This window comes from Meleagris gallopavo, chromosome 7 (genome assembly GCF_905368555.1).
Source record: "Meleagris gallopavo chromosome 7, MGAL_WU_HG_1.1, whole genome shotgun sequence".
Classification (NCBI taxonomy): domain Eukaryota; kingdom Metazoa; phylum Chordata; class Aves; order Galliformes; family Phasianidae; genus Meleagris; species Meleagris gallopavo.
In genome coordinates, this window is record NC_139410.1 from 21,904,419 (window position 1) to 21,920,892 (window position 16,474).

The 16,474-nt window shown below is 60.1% G+C and overlaps 1 protein-coding gene across 2 annotated transcripts; it reads right to left on the minus strand.

Annotated features, from left to right (window-relative positions):
- Positions 1-3,891: 3,891 nt before the first annotated feature.
- WNT6 (Wnt family member 6) lies at positions 3,892-12,050 on the minus strand. Of its 2 annotated transcripts, none has more exons than XM_010713626.3 (4): positions 11,763-12,050; positions 6,763-6,978; positions 4,913-5,214; positions 3,892-4,578 (listed from the first exon to the last, which is right to left on the minus strand). In XM_010713626.3, exons 1-4 carry the CDS (start codon positions 12,046-12,048, stop codon positions 4,117-4,119), a joined length of 1,266 nt encoding a protein of 421 aa, XP_010711928.2. In that variant the 5' UTR covers positions 12,049-12,050; the 3' UTR covers positions 3,892-4,116. The 2 variants fall into 2 exon arrangements, with proteins under 2 accessions (XP_010711928.2, XP_003207684.1); XM_003207636.4 differs by having other exon boundaries at positions 6,763-6,983; positions 11,763-11,977.
- Between the last annotated feature and the right edge of the window lie 4,424 nt (positions 12,051-16,474).

The window sequence follows — 16,474 nt, forward strand, 5'->3', positions numbered from 1 at the left end:
TCTCATCCTGGCAGTGGAGACAGTACTGTCCCCTGAGCTCAGTTCCCTGCCATGAAGCCCCTTGGGAGCCAGCAGGTGCGGATGGCCGGGAGGGGCGGGCAGTGCCCCGCAGCTCCCGCTGTCCCCAGCCACCACAGCCCACGCCACGCCGGCAGCCGGCTGCGTGCTCCCCCCAGGCGGGCACCGCGTGTCTCTGTGCCGGCACAGCTGCGCTGGCGGGGGCTGCCAGCTTCGCCGACGTGTCGGTTCCTGTTTGCACCGGGGAGGAAAACGCATTTCCTTTGGGCAATGAGTTGCGAGCTGGTGCTGGGCCCCAAGGCTGTGCCGTTTCCTGTGGGGACTGTGGGAACCAGGGGTGGCATCCCCACCGAGGTCTGCACTGCAGGGGCAGAGCCCATGGAAAATGTCTCCCGCAGTTCCAGGGTCCCCAGTGCATGGGCTGCAGTGGCACAGATGTTTGTGCGCTCGCTGGGATCCTGCACACAAATCAATGCCAAGGCAAACCAGAGGGGGGAACGCTTTCATCCTTCTCCAGCCCCTAATGACATAACCGCTTCCAAGAGCGAGCATCTCACCCACATGCTCCCACTGACTGTGGGAGGAGCCCCACATCCCACCAACTCGGTGCTGGCAGCAGAGGTGGACAGCAGGAAGGTTGATCCTCCTGTCCCTACAATGTCCCCGTGCTGAGGGAGAGCCAAGTGAGCCAGCAAAGCCCTTAAACGCAGGATTAAGCATTTGTCATTGGCTTGGGAACCGTGGATGAGAGCCCATGGAACAGGATTGGGCCCCTCCAAGCAGGGCTGTATGCAGAGGGCACAGGGCTGGCAAGAAATGTGGTGAATTGCTGGCACAGGGCACTGTGGGCTGTACTGCCTGGGCTAAAACACTTCAGCACTTTTTGTGGTACGTGAACAGGTGCTCTGTGCAGGGGATTGCTCTGTGCATTCTCCCCTCACCACACACACACCTTCCCTCCCTTCTTCTCTGTCCTTCCCATTCCCCCTGCTCAGCCAAGCTGCCCCCTCCTTCCCTGCTTCTTTCTCTTTCCCCTTTGGAAGAGACCATGAAAATCTCATCCAACTCCAGTGCCACAGGAAGCATCTCTCAGTAGATCAGCTTGCCCAGAGCCGCATCTGACCTGGCCTTGAGCACTGCAGGGATGGTACATCCACAGCTCTTCTGGGCAACCTCAGACTCTTTAGTCCCTTTTGCTTTGGGACAATCTATCCTCAAGCCGTACAGCTCAGAGAACCAGAACCATTCTAGGTTCTGGCACTGGACTCTGTGGAACCCATGGGGATTTGGGATGTCCATGGACAATCTCATAGAGGTCAGGGCAGGAGGGAGCACCGGAGAATCCGGTGTGGTGGAGCTGGATGGATGGTGGTGAAGAAGCACCAGGACAGGTGCCCAGCCTGATGCCAGCAGCACGGCGACCTGGAGTAGGAGGAGAGGGAGGAAGGAACCCATGCATCTCACTCCTCACCATCTTCCTACTTCCCCTGCCTATGGGACTGGAGTGACGGCTGCATGAGTCAGTGTTTGGGGTGGGAACGGGATGACCATGCCCCTGGCAGTGGCATTACTCACCGCAGAGCCTCCAGCATCACTGCCCTCCCCCTGGCTCATGGCCGGCGACCTGCCTGGGGCTGCTTGCCATGACTCAGGTGCGAGCCACCCGGCCACGCAGCCAGCCCAGCCTGTCCGCCCAGCTGCCAGGGGCTGGGACAGCCTGTGAGTCGGGGTGCTGGTATGGCTGGGAAGTGGACCCATGTGGCAGTGAGCCCAGAGCCCTGCTTCTGGCAAGGAGAGCATGTCCCAAAGGGCCATGCTGGTGGCTGGGGTGGTGAAGGGGGCATAGGGCTGGGGATGTGCTGGGCAGCTCCGAACAGATGGGGTCCCATGGCTGTACAGGTGACACCTGTCCCTGGAGCTGGAGAGAGCAGGGACAGAGCAGGGTGACGGCAGCAGCTGCGTGGAGGGGCTGGGAGGACGTGCAGACCCCCAGGAGAGCACTGCCAGGGCAGTGGGAGCCCTGGCTGGGACTTCTCAGAGGTTGTGAATGGTTTTGGGTGCTGCCATCTGAGCTTTCCCTCAGCCAAGCCAGAATCCAGGTTTCCCATCCTTCCCCTATCTGTATTACTATAAACTTTCCTAAAAAGCTTTTTTTTTTTTTTTGGCCAAAACATTCTCTTTTTTGGTCTCTGTCCAGAGAGGATTTTTTTTTTCCCAAGTTTGATTGAATTAATCTGTCTGGCTGTTTTCAGCTCAAGCAATTGAAGGGAAAACTGTGCTCATCCCATTCGAAAAACAAATAAATAAAAATGAAGCCATTCACATTGCAGCATTTGGGCATTGTTGTTACTATTTTTAAACAAAATACTGTCAACTTCCCTTTTTCCCTTGAGAAGCTTTGTAGTTGCACTGCCCAGCACCAAGATCTGGGATCATTCCCCCCCACACCGCACCATGTCCCTCCATACACAACCATCCCATGCCCACCCCCATACATCCCCACGCACCCCAGCCCCCCCCCGGCCGGGCCGTGGCTCCCCCTAGCGGCCGTCCGGCGCTCCGCAACGCGCCCCATCCCGCATCGCACACCCCGCGTTGCCACGGCTACGGCAGGTATGCTGCGGGGGCTCTGGGGGTTATGGGGGGGTCTCTAAGGGTCTGGAGAGGAGAGGATCTAGGGAGCCCCGGGGCACTGCTGGACGTTTGGGGGCTGCTAGGGAAATGAGGTTTCCCAGGACGCTGGGATCTCTGTTTTCCAGGTTCCTCTCTCCCTCCATTTCTGGCTTTTGGGGTTTTCAGCCTCTGGGGCAATGGCAGGGAGGACACAGGTCAGACCTCATACAACAACCTCCTGCCTTCCCCAGTCTTCCATGTGCCATGTGCATGGCATCCAGTCTTCCAGTGCCATGCACTGTTCAGCCCATTGTGGGGTAACTGAGGCAGCCCCTAAGGAAGCAGATTGTGGAAGGTTGGGATGGAGCCAAGGAACAGTGCTCCCAGCCCCAGCACAACCTCTGCACTCTGACATCTCCCAGCGAGTCAGCATTCGGAGCAACTGGGACAGTGCAGAAGGAGAGCAGCGGTGACACAGAGCTAAGATACATGCAAGCAAACACATGGGGTCACCAACAAACGCATGCTGACAATTTGCCATGCACTGACGGACATACACGGAGCCACGTGGGCAAACCTTATGCACACACAGGATTTTCACACAGAGCGAAGAGTGTGCGCATGGAATCGGATGCCCATGTGCAGGCATAACCACGCGTGGGCGTGCAACCTGAGCGTGCACACTGCAGCTGCCTGCTCACACACGCACCTTGGCACACACACCCATGTGCTCCAGGGCCGTGCGTGCGGCCGGGAGTTCCCGGGAGCCCCGTGTGCCGCCCCTCTCCCGGAGCCAGGAGGGAATTTCCAACTCTAAAGCTGCAGTTGACATGTAGGTGCTCCTGCCCCAGAGCTCCCTGGGCCAATTTAATGGTTTGTCGACACCCTGATTTCTGCTTGATGGATGGGGCGGACAAGGAGCGTGCCGCCAGGGTCTGCTGGTGGGCATTGCTGCTGCTTCTCGCTCTGCGTTTGTCCAGCAGGGTATGGGCTGTTCAGGTTCCCCAGCCCCGCCTGGCACTGTACTGCCCAGGTGAGGCTGCACGTGGCCCATTGCATGCCAAGCGAATGCCTTGCATGCCACCAACCCCAAGGTGCCAGCGGCACTGCATGGGACTCTGCCGTGCCAGGCCCTGCAGCGAAGGTGACTGGAGACAGAGTGAGAAGAACAGAGGATGCCGGCAACATGCACAAAGCCCATCACCGCAGTGGTGGTGGGGGGGGGGCGGTGCCTGCTGGGAAAGGCGAGCAGAGGGCACACCGGCTTTAAATAGCTTTATTAGACGAAGCTCCGCACTGCAGCCCCATTGCAGGGCCGTGGGTTTGCTGGGTAGCATCCCCACACTGCAGGGACATCCAACCGCAGAGCTGGGCTCACAGTCCCCCAGCCCATAAGGTCCCACTGCGTCACCTTTCTGTGTCCCTGTGCCCTCGGCACCATCCTGGGGGTGGCCCCCCAAGTGTCCCCGCCCCACGGAGAGGCCGTCAGATGCAGAGGCTGAGCTCCTGGCGGACGGAGCACTTGCGGCACTGCACCACGCAGCACCAGTGGAAGCGGCACAGGCAGTTCTCCTCCAGCACCACGGTCTCATCGCGGTGCCCACGCCCGCAGCACAGCAGGTCGCAGCCGCTCGTGTCCATGGCCGTGCTGTTGCAGACGCGGCCCCGCGTGCCCAGCGAGCCCGTCTTGCGGTTGGCAGAGCAGAAATCGGGCGAGTCGGCCGAGTAGATGAGGTCCTGCTTGTCGGGAGGCTTGATGTTGTCGCCCACCGGGATGAGGGTCTTCCCATCATTGCCCCCCATCACCTTGAAGGCGCCGTTGAAGCGCTCAAGCAGGCGGTCGCCCACCTCGCGGAAATGGGGCATCTTGCGCCAGCAGGTGCGCAGCGTGCAGGATCCCGAGAGCCCGTGGCATTTGCACTCTGTCCTCATGTAGCTGCGCACTGCCTGCAGACAGACAGCAGTGCTGAGTCCCCATTATTCCTCTGGTATCCACCTCCCGGCATCCCTGCATCTCAGTATCCCAGCATCCTGGCATCCCAGCATTCCTACCTCCCAACATCCCTGCATCTCTACATCCCTACATCCCTGCATCCCTGAATCCCAGCACCCCGTATTCCTTCATCCCTGCATCCCTGCATAACCAGTCTAATGGTATCACTCAGGGGAGGATGGACAGAAGTCCCAAAGGACTTCCAAACCGTACTGGGGTCTGTAGGGATGATGACCCAAAGGAGTGTAAGGTGATGCTAAAGGGAGCAGAGGGTGCATGGAGCCTTACCAAGCGCCCAGCCTCGTTGTTGTGCAGATCAATGAGTGCACGGATGTCATTTTTCCCTTTCTTGCTCTTGGCATCCATGAACTGCTGCGACTTCTCATAGCCAAACTGCACGTCGTCCCCACAGCCACCCCATTCCCAGGCTGTGCCCTCGGTGCCCGGCCCGGCTGTGGGTGATGGGGGTGCCCGGCTCCGTGTCAGCTCACAGCCACACTGCAGCAGCTCACCCATGCTGCAGGCCTGTGTGATGGCGTGGCTGACACCGGCCGCCGTGATGGCATACACGAAGGCTGTCTCCCGGATGTCTGCAGGGGGACAGAGGGGAACAAGGTGCAAGGTGACAGTGAGGATGCCATCCTGCCTGTTCCCCCCCCATACTTGCTTTGCCATGGGGCTCTGCCCACCCCCCTCCCTGCTCCAGCACAGCCTCCACCCCGCAGGATTATTTATTATTAGTATTTGCTCTTGTCTCTCTCTGCTCCGGGACACAAATTCCAAGCATCCTTCCCCTGCCTGGACCTGCCGCTCGCAGCCGCAGCCAGCGGGGGATTCTGGCAGCGGGGGTGCAGCACTATGCTGGGGGGCTCATGGGTTACCCTGTGCCAGGTGGGTGCCAGGGCAGGGCTGACAGGAGATGGGGACACAGTGGCATGGGGACAGAGGGGAAGGGCAATGGCAGATGCAACTCTTTTTGCAATCCATATAGAGAAGGAATGGGGACTTGGGGAGGTGCACCATTGTGGTCACTGGAGTCAACTCTGATAACAGAAGCAGGAACGCAGTGTCTGCTCATATCTGTGGCAAAATTTGGGAGCTTCATCCTGCCAGGAGCAGTCCCAGCACCATGGCTGTACCATGCCCCACACACATCCTGAGCCACCAACATATCACACGTGATGGAGACGTGTGACACATTCTCATGATGACCCCATCCCTGCACGCATGCACAGCTGCTTGCTCACTGCCAACTCCAGCAGCTCTCAGGTTGCCTCCCAGCCCTGCACTGTCACTCACTCCCTACAGCTGGGACACAGCTGGCCAGGGGATGTGTCCTTGCACTGCTGCAGGGGAGTGGTGTGTGGTGCCGAGGATGGGCCAAGGAGGGAAGGACAGCACACGTGGCCTGCAGGAAGGCTATTTCCACATCCCACGCCCTGAAATGCTCTCAGAATTGGGGGAGTCTGTGGGAAGAAAGGGAACTGGGCACATTGATGCTTTTCCAGCTGCACCACTTAGGGAACAGCCGTCCCTCCTGTCCCCAGTGATCAGCTCCAGCAGAAGATTCCTGATCTTGCACCAGCACCCATGCTCCCCCTAGCACAGGGACTGATGTGGGACCGGTGCTCATGGAAGTGATCCTGCTAGCACAGCACTCTCCCCTCCTTTTGGTCGCTCAGCCCCCTACCCTGGTGTTGCACTGGCGTTGGGTTGGACCAATGGATGGGTTTGGCTCATCCTGCCCTACAGCCATGCCTCGGGCACGGGAAGTGCACGCAGAGGTGATGCCCCAGGGGCAGGACAAGGGGTTTGCATGGTCTAGGCACCTGTGGGGCCACCTCCCACCCAGGTCCCTTCCCCTCCCCACATAGTGGGGTCCTGAGGGAGCAGTAAATCACTGCCAGACGAGGGTGCATTCTTGGGCTGTGTGCAGCCCCGCGCTGTCTGGGAGCATCGCTAATTGCTTCATTACAACACAGGGAGACATGTCCCGGCAGCCTGGCTGCACCACAGAGCTCTGAGCAACCCCCTCTGCGCGCACACACGTCCGCACGCTCCGGCTCTGCCCCAGCTGTGCCAGGAGGTGCAAACCCTGGGGGCTGCGGTTTTTTAGGAGTTGTGAGGCTGGACCTTACCCTGCTGCAGGATCTTGCCGAAGTACTTGCTGTGGCTGGTGCAGTTCCAGCGGCGGAAGCGGAATTGGTACTGGCACTCCCGTACACCCAGCTTGGTGCCCTTGGCCACCTCTTGCACGATCTCCGGCTCCAGCTGGCACAGCTCCGCCTGCTTCCCTGCCAGCCGCTTCGTCTTGCGGCAGATGCTGTTGGGGTCCATGACCAGGGGGCTCCCCACTGCCCTGCAGGAGGGACAACGAGCAGAGCAAAACCAGCACCAGGCATGGCCGGATCCACCGCCGGGGACGCCTGGCACGTGGGGGATGCTGTGCCCTGCAGAGCCGGCTGGGGATGGGGCAGAGCCCAAGCTGTGGGGCTGGAGGGTGGTGCTGGCTCTGCTGATCCCAGCGCGGGAGGGCAAGTCTCAGCTGGGGCCCTGCCAAAGGCAGCTCCTCGCCAGCACAGCTGGAGAGCCACGCACGCATCTCAGGCTGGAAGGCAAAGCCTGAGCACAATGGCACGCCGCCGGCTACAGAAATTCCTGTACTTCCCCCACACATTTTGCCCAGAGTGCCCTCACGCAGCTGCACAGCTGCCGGCACCGTGCCCCATGCCCCGTGCCGGGGTGGGCAATGGCCCAGCAGTGCCTCGGGCACAGGGCGGGCACTCCGTGTGCTGACAGCCTCCTGCCCACGCTGCCCGTCCCACAGTGCTGGGTACCTCTGGCCGGCACGTGGCCCCGGGCCACCTGAATTGCAAAGGGAAGCTGCTGTGCCCCAGTGCTGCAAACCAGATCATCTCATCCCTGTGCCAGCGGTGTCCCATCCCAAGCACTGTGTGCCACCCCCACCCCCTCCTGAAGTGGAAGCTCCCAGGCCGTGTTTTTGGGTGCAGCCCCGCTTGCTGCTGAGTGCCGCTTCCAAACCCAGACAAGCCTTTATAGTCTGGCCAAGCCCCAGGGGCTCAAAAATCACAAGATGAATCTCTGTGTTTAAGTATGTCCTGGGTTTCCTTTTTTCTCTCCCTCTCTCAGCTTGGGGGCTGTGTGTGGGACACCAGGCTGCAGAACCACAAAGTCCCTCCTAAAGCCTAGTTTTGGAGTGCGAGCTCTGCACAGGCTGCCCTTGCCCCTCACCTACTCTGGAGCAGGCTGACCCATCCCTGGAACAGATAGGGACAGAGGTTGGGATGGGGACGTTGCGAGCAGGGCTGAGTGTGGATTGACATGTCCTCTCAGACAGGAAAATGGGCCCTGATAGTTCAGCTGAACGTTTAAAGGACTAAAGAAATGCACAGCCTGTGAATCTGGTTGCCAGCAAAGAAACTGAGGCAAATCCATGGGCCTGCTGGGGAGCTCGCAGCCCACAGTTTGGTGTCCTTCTGGTCGGCAACTGGAGGAGCATCATGGGACAACAACGCCCAGTTCCCCTCTAAGTCATCTGCATATGGGGAAACTGAGGCATGTGGGCAGCCTGTCCCATCCAATCCCACCCCGTCTCATACCATGCAATCCCATCCCGTCCCACCGAACGATATCCACGATATCCACGTGGACATTCAAGTTCCCATTCCAGGCTGGGAAGGCTCGGCTGGCTGATCCAGTGGGGTGGGGAAGAAGGGGAGCTGGGGATGGGACTTTCATTAAGCGAGGACTCTTTGTACGTCTTATAAAAACGATGCACGAGCCCTCGGGCTCTCAGATCAAATGCTGAACTGCAGCTCACCCCGGCCGTACCGGATCAGAGGGGCCGGCAGGATGGGGAGCGCTCGGCCCCAGCGGCACCGCGGGGGTCCCCACCCCTGGCCGTCAGCCCCGGCAGACCCAGCGAGGCGTGGGGTGGGCTGCCTAAGTCCAGTGCAATATTAATTTCCGCTGGGCTCTGCTTTTTCATGAGGGGAGGCTGCTGGGAGCCCGAGAGCTGTTTTGCTTTGTGGGGCTGGGGGGGGGGGGGAGATGAGGGCAAGAAAAATGCTGCCAAACTGCTACTGCTTTGGCAAGGGCTCCGGCGCGGGGCCCAGATCTGCCTGAGCTTGTCCCGCTCCAAGGCCTCCCGCATCTACAATTAAGGTGCCCCACCTCTGCCGCCGGGCACTCCTCCCCCTGCCCTGGCGATGAAGCTGGGTCGCCAGCGTGCCCCCCCAGCCCACCCGGGGCACCTCAGTTCTGCAGCCCTTCACTGAGCTCGGTACCCCCGCAGCATCCCTGCGCCCACTGCTGGAATGGCACATAGTGGCAGCCCCTCAGAATGTGGACTGCAGTGATTTCTGCAGTGCTTCCTAGCAGGAGATTCAGCCCCCATCACCAAAAGGGGAAAGTGAGGCATGGCAGAGGACCTGGACCTGCCCTAAAAACCTTCTTCCGCATTGACATGCAGCTGCCACCCTGCTGGCTCCCAGAGTCTGCGCCCAGGGATGTTCAGGAAGCCCAAGTTGCAGCTTCTGGTGCAAGCCCTGCCCTCAGGGTGACGGAGACTCCAGCCCAGTTCCGATCCAAAATCTTAGACTGAAGGGCCTGGCACAAACCCCGCTCACCCCTCAGGCACCCTGGGCAACAAGGAGTAGGGCTCCTGTGCGAGGCACTATGCACAAGAAGAGCCCATGGGGTCCTGGTTTGCAGGCAGGTGATGGAGAGGTGCTCCAGGGATGCTAAGGTGCACCTTGGTATTGCATGTGGCTTCCCTGCTCCTTCCCAAAAGGGCATATTCCCATCCCACTGGCCTGGGGCTGTGCTGCTGACATGCAGTATGGAGCAGGGACATAGAGGTGTCTCCTAGCAAAGAGGATGCTGGCTGTGCTTTGGGTTTCAGCGCACCAGATGATGTGCTTTCCCATGGAGGAAATGCGGGACCCTTCTGTCGGGTGGTGAAGGCACAGTTTGCCTTGCACCCATGTCTCCATCCCAGCTCAAGGCTGCAGCAACTTGTGGTGCCCAGCCAAGCCCCTGAGCCCAGAGGTGTTGCTGCACCTGTTTGCAGAGAAAAGAGCTGTGGAATATGAGCACTGAGAGATGAGCTCCTGGAGCACGCACCCATGGAGGTGGTGGCCACAAAACTGTGTCCAAGCCTGGAATACCTTGGGATGGGAAGAAAGGGGTGTTTTCTCAGTGTGGCTACCCTTCAGGACAGGGCACCCACGCTGGGCATGCCAGGGTTGGGGCATGTCCGGGATGGCCTGCAGGCACTGGGGGGCTGAGGGCAGCCGGGTGGCGACCGTGGGTCATTGAGCTCAGCAAGTGACTCACGGTGTTCACTCAAAGCATGCCAGCCCAGCAGCCTGCCCTTACAGGCTCGGCCGTGCTCTGTACCAGTGAGGTGCTGGTCAGGTGGCTGAGCAAAACAGGAGGCTGCTGCTGCACGGGGCCCACAGTGGGTGGCTCTGGGGAGAGGGACCATGAATCCCTTGGTAGGGTGCAGCAGGGGGAGCCCATGGGTGCCAGCAGACAGACCAAGGCACTGCAGGTGCTGGGGATTCTTTTCTTCCTTGCTCTGATGCTGGGGGTGTTTCTTTTATCTCCTGACTTTGTTCACCCCAAAGTGCCTCTAAGAACAACTTGGTCAGGCTGGGGGGCTGCAGGTGAGCGGGAGCCAGCAGCAATGGTAACACATCAGCAGGAACAGCTGTGTGAGTGGCCGAGGGCAGCCACACAGACCTGACACAAGCACAAATTCCCTCAGCCAAAATCTTGCCCTAAATATGCCTTGGATTCCTAAGACCACAGCCTGGTGCAAGCTGAGTGCCCTGCAGCACAATGACACAGCTTCTCTGTTGACACCACTCTCCCCTCTGAACGCAGAAGGTCTGTGTGTCTGCCTGTCCCTCTGTCCCCTGCCTCTCCTCAGACACAGGGGTACAAGGGGATGAACGTGCCTGTATCTTCAGCGATCCCTCTGAGGACACCCGACTGCAGTAAGGATGCTCTTTCTCAGCCCTCAGAGTTCTCGTGCAAAGGCATAACGCCGAGACCCCCACGCACGGGGGACAGCAAAGAGAAGCTCTCCCGCCGCCACCAGCCCCCGGGACGGATGGAGGGACAGCCTTTTGCGTGCGCAAAGCAGCGGGCTGAGAGCGAGCCAAGGAAATAACGCAGCGCTCAGCCGGCGGGAGGGAGCGAGTCCCGGGATGGCGCAGATGTCCGGAGGCGAGCGGTGGGGAGCAGGGAGCGCGGCACGCACCGTACCCTGCCGGGGGCTTTCTGCACCGAAACCCTGCCACGACCCGATTTAACCCCTTCTCCAGCAACTCTACCAGCACAACGCCGGCACCATCCGTACCCACCGAGCTCCCCCCCCCCCCCCGGCTTTGCCCCGCGCTGGTGGAGGGGATGGAGCTGCGGAATAAATCAGTGCCGGACGTGCGGGGGAACGGGAGGGGAAAGGCTTACGGAGAGCTTTATTTTAGGGGTCAAAAGAGTGTGACAATGTGGAGACGAATAGCCTCAGATAATGAATGATAGCCCGGACGGCACGCCGGGGAGCTGGAATCTAAGCACTTAAAACCGGATAAAGACAGGCTGGGTGAAATTCTTAATAGATTTAAATAGTTCATGTTTCGACAGATACCTGGGCTTTCCGAGGCTGGGTCCCAGCTCTGTAATGAATCCCCCACCCCCTCCGGGATCCTGCGAGGCACCGTCCCTGCTGCCTTTGATGAAGGCACCATTACAAACGGGGGTTTTGTCCCCGCCGCGGCCAGGGGACGCCGTGGGGACCCTCGGGCTTTTAATTAAAGTTGACTTATTGGAGGGGTCTGGAGGCCCCTCCCTGCCCCGAAGGCACTCAGTGCTCGGGGTGCGGGGAGAGTCTGGGGGGGGAGAGGCCTCGTCCCCAGACCCTCCGCAGTTCTGCCCCCCGACACCGGCTTTGGTTTTGGAGACCCCAGATCGGGCAGCACACACCCCATAGGCTGGCTCTGCCCCACCGCTGTCCCCACCGAAGCGGTTACCCGAGGGCTCAGTCCCCGATCCAGCGAAACCTTCGGCAATCCCCCTCCCCGTCCGCCCCCCCAGGATGCCCTATACTCACCACCAGAGCCCGATGATGTTGGCGGGGCAGAGGAGGATGAAGAAGAGCCCCAGCTGGGTCCGAGAGCGGGGCAACATTCTGCCAAGGTTGGGGGCCAGTCGGGAGAGCCGAGCCCCCTCCGAGCCCCCCGGAGGGCTGCGGGGCTGCCCGCTGCCTCCCTCCGCCAGCCCGGCTCAGCGGGGCAGGGGGGGGGGCCGGGCTGGGCAGGCACCTCCGGGCGGCTGGAGCGCGGCGAGGAGGCTGCTCCGCAGAAGGAGGAGGAGGAGGGACAGGGCTGCGAAAGCATCTGCCTCCGACAGGGAAACCGGAGCCCGGGGGGGACGGACAGGGCGGGCCGGGCGGGGGGACTCCGGGATGCCAAGCACAGATCCGTGCACGCAGACCTTGGGCACGGCGTGGGCACGGACGGTGGCAGCGGCTTGCCTGTCACCACGTCCCTGCTGCCGTGCTTGGCACAGCCCTGCCCGGGCTCCAAGAACTGCCCTGCCTTGTCCAGCCTGCCCTCGAGGTGCCCGCTGCCACCTGCACTCCTGCCTGGTGCCCACTGCCCACACCTGGCAACCCTGCGGTGCCCCGGTTTCCTCTCTCCAGTGGGGTCTGCCTGGCACAAACCTGGCACTACTGGGATTGCTGTCTCAGCTGGGGACCATGATAAGAGACACCCCCAAGCTCCTCTCAGCACCCAGATCCACTCCTACTCTGCAGAGCCACCCCTGGGGTAAAGGGGTGACAGGGCAAGGAGCTCCCCAGGAGCAAACAGAGCAGAGAAGGTGCAGGAGAGGAGCATGGGGGGGAGCAGCTTGGTTAAGGTGATCTCATCTCAGGTGCAGCTGGGGCTGGGAGGAAGGCAGCCCCCAGCATGGCTCCAAGCAGGCAGCAGGACCTACTCAGGGCAGGAGGAGGTGAGGGGCTGAGGAGGGAGCAGGGGTACACGACAGGGCTGGAGGTGGGATGGTCAATGCCCATAGGCTGCCACCTCAATTTTAACTCCCCCAAACAGCCTTGGGAACAGTTGCCTGGGGTTCAGCCCAGGCTCCCCCTGTCCTCTTGCCTCCAGCTCTGCACCCCTGGGGTGGTGACCAGCCTCAAGCTCTCCTCTTTCTATCCATGGGGACACAGGGACCTGAGCTGGGGACTACATCTACGTTTCAGCACCGTGTCCACCTCCTGGGGTCTTTCACTTTCAGTCACCAACTTCTATCCCATCTGTCCCATGAGTTCCTCGTTGCCTTGAGTTTAGGGGGGACACATGGATAGGCAGCTCCTGGGGAGGGGACATTCCTGTTGAGGCTGACACTGTGCTGCAGTGACACACAGCTCATCTGCCACCGTGTTGAAAACGCCTGTTGTCCCCCTCCCTGAGCTCCCTGCTGCCTTCATCTGCACCGCAAAGGGAGCGTGGGGCAGGTGAGAAGCCTTTATCTGATTTCCTAAGGGCAGAAAAATCCCTTTGATTTCATCCTGAAAAGGGGGGGCCCATCTCAACAGCAGGTGCGTGCCTGGCACACAGCAACTCGCCTTGTCACGTCCCCACTGCCGTGTCAGACATGGGGTGAACTGTCTGTCCCCTGTGTGGGTACGGGGCTGATGACACACCATTCAGAAAGGGAAACTGAGGCACAGTGACCCACGCAGGGAACCATGGCAGCATGCAACCCCAGGACACCTCCTCTGCACTGGGATCCAAAGGACCCCATCCTTTGGAGGACCGCCACCAAGAAGCAGCCCTCTCTGCCACAGCCAGCCCTTTGTCTCAGCCTTCCCTCGCCTCTAACAGCTCATCGTTCCCCCCCCCCCCTCTGGCTTTTGTGTTATTACAAATTATAAAACAATTTTTTCCTGCCGTCCTGCATTCTTCTGCCTCCTGCAAGAATTTTAATGTATTTATTTTTGCTATCAGGGGGAAAGCGCTGTGTTTCTCGGCCACCCCCCACCCCCCCGCCCTGGACCCTCTTGGCCACTGATGGAAATTAATGACAGGAGGTGCTGGGGGGGATGCAGCCATCCCACACCCCGTGCAGCAGAGATGGGGAGCCCAGGTATCCCCCCCTTTGGCTGTGGGTCCCCAAGTGGTGATGCCGTGGGCTGCGGAGGCACATGGGTGCTTTGAGGTCCAGCTGAGGAGTGTTGACATCGGGGCCCCCCAGCCACAACCAGGGGGCCCATGGGGGGGAACAGAGGGCACTGGCCCTCCCTGCTGAGGGGAAAGTGTGGCCACTTCCAACCCAAACAGCGCGGCGCACAGCAGCCGCATACTTTTCCCAGCATCCCTCCCCGCCTTCGCTCCTGAGGACATCGGTGATCAAACCCGGCCTGGCCCCATCTCCTGCTCCTGCAGTGAGGTCATCGCGCTGTGTTTGTGACATCCCGGCGTCCCCATGGCAGCACCATGTGATGTCATCAGCCCAGGGTTGCGACCTCACGGCAGGAGGAGAATGATCTTATTAAAACAACAAGGTCCCCTTGTGCGGACGCGGGGTAATGGTGCGGAGGGGTGGGCAGGTGCTGGGGGGACACGGGGGCTGCATGGGGACAGGCCCCAGCCCACGCCTTCACATCTGTGCATACCGCACCCCTAGGAATGCCTCAATGAGAGCATCTATGACAACATTTTGGGCATCCATGGGCCAACAGAGATTCTCACAGACTCCTGCTGTGGCCTTGGGAGCCCCCCAGAGATCCTCACTGTTGTGGTTCAAGATGCTTCTGACTTTCCAGTGCCAGCCTCAGGGATCCTTGCACACCTAAAGTCTGAGAGCAGCTGGATGCCAGACAGAAGGGCCAATGGTGGATGGAGTGATGGAGGGATGGGGGGATGAATGGAGGGTAGGTGAATAAAAGGATGGATGAGTGGATGGAATAATGGGTGGATGGATGGATGGATGGATGGATGGATGGATGGATGGATGGAAGGAAGGAAGAAGAAGGAAGGAAGGAAGGAAGGAAGGAAGGAAGGAAGGAAGGAAGGAAGGAAGGAAGGAAGGAAGGAAGGAAGGAAGGAAGGAAGGAAGGAAGGAAGGAAGGAAGGAAAAGGAAGGAAGGAGAACACTCTTTAGAGAGCCCCTATGGCTCTGGATGCTGTTCTTTTTCCCAAAAGCCTCAGTTTTGTGCAACAGCACGAAACAGTTCTGTCTTGGGAGAGACAGGAACATCCATGTCCCAGAGGGAGAAAATTTGTCTTTCACTCTGAGCAACAACTTGAGGAGGGCCTGACCTTGTGCCGCTGAGCAGCCCACACTCAGTGCTAGCACAGCCTCTATTCTTCACACTCCACAGGGAAAAACCAAGCCTGGGAGGTTCAGCAGAGCTGAAAACACCTCTTCCCAGACAAATGCAGTGCTGGGGCTTGTCCCGCTCCCCCAGCTACCTGTGTGCCATTCTGCCCAGCACAGGGAGCACAGGATGCTGCCCAGCAGCAGGCCAGCAAGGAAGCGCATGGCTCGGGCAGGCTGGGTGCAGTGCCGCTGGGAGGGGATGTCCTTGGGCCCCTGCAGGCCGTAAACATGATGTCATGTGGCAGCGTACACAGCCCGCTCTGTGCACGGGTCCCCCAGTGGGCTTTACAAGTCCTGCGTAGGAGGAATCAACCGTGGCCCACAGCCAAGGGAACTGCAGTCAGGAGATAAAATCAGGTTTGCTCTGGGCTGGAGCAAACAGCCTTTTGCAGCAGGGGTGAGGGACAGAGAGAGGCAGCTGGAGCAGGGAGCACCTCATAGGGCCGCTGGGAGCCATGGGGAGCAGAGGTGATGGGGAACCAGGTCCCTCGCCCGACGCTGGTCCCAGGCTGGCGAGCTCGGATCCCTTCACGCCCACTTGACTTAGAATAACTCCGCAGGCACTTGAAGGCACTAATCAGCCTGGCCCACTTGAGAGCAGCCCAGGCTGCCTCCCGTCTCCCTGATAACAGCCTGCCTGCGTGCCCGCCGCCAGCCCCAGGTCTGCTCCAGCCTCTGGCTCCACAGCCTTTGGGGCACAGAGGTCAATACACAGCTGGGCTATCCCAGTGGTTGGTGCAAAACTCAGTTCTAAAGCAGCTGACCCAGACGTGGGACTTGGCCCCTTCTTTCTGGATCTGCCATGTCCCCCCTGCCAGCTGCACAGCCCCACTGACCCCGACACAGCCTGTGACTCAGGCAGTGACAGTGTGGTGACACACAGCTGGCGTGTTGGCCATCTCCACATACGGACTACTGATGGTCCTGGGACCCTTTCTTACAGCCTGGGCTTTCCTGGGAGTGACTCAGGGGATGCCCTCCCATGAGACATCCCCATCTGTGCGACTGCAAAGCAAGGTCAGCGGATGCAGCCCTGGGAAAAGCTTGCAGCCAATGGGTGATACTGCACGAGTCACGGAAAGAAGCTGCAGCCAGGACCCACCACGTTGCAAGCAGCACCCAGTGCGATGTGTCCAATGGGTGGGGTGAGGGATGCTTGCAGGGGGACTGAGAAGGGCAGTGGTCCCACAGGTCCATCCTCACGGATAAGTACTGGGTTGGCTCTCCTGCCTCTGTCTTGCATGCCCCTTCCCAGAGCCCCTCCAGTGCAGCAGCACTCGCCCTACCTGCATCCCCTTCCCACCCAGCGAGCTGTCCCACAGCTGGAGCTGCCCCAGGACCCCCACAGCATCCTCCTGCTGGAGATGTGTCACAGCCCAGCCACTTCCTTTTGGAAGTCCCCACCGGGCGGCCTGACTCACCGCCCCTCTCCTTCCC

What these genes read in the sequence shown, in the direction of transcription:
- WNT6 (XM_010713626.3), bottom strand. Translation starts at nt 12,048, where the DNA reads ATGCTTTCGCAGCCCTGTCCCTCCTCCTCCTCCTTCTGCGGAGCAGCC. An exon ending in AACATCATCGGGCTCTGGTG is followed by an intron (nt 6,979 to 11,762) that starts GTGAGTATAGGG and finishes CCTGCAGGGCAG; the next exon opens with TGGGGAGCCCCCTGGTCATG. An exon ending in CGGCAAGATCCTGCAGCAGG is followed by an intron (nt 5,215 to 6,762) that starts GTAAGGTCCAGC and finishes GTCCCCCTGCAG; the next exon opens with ACATCCGGGAGACAGCCTTC.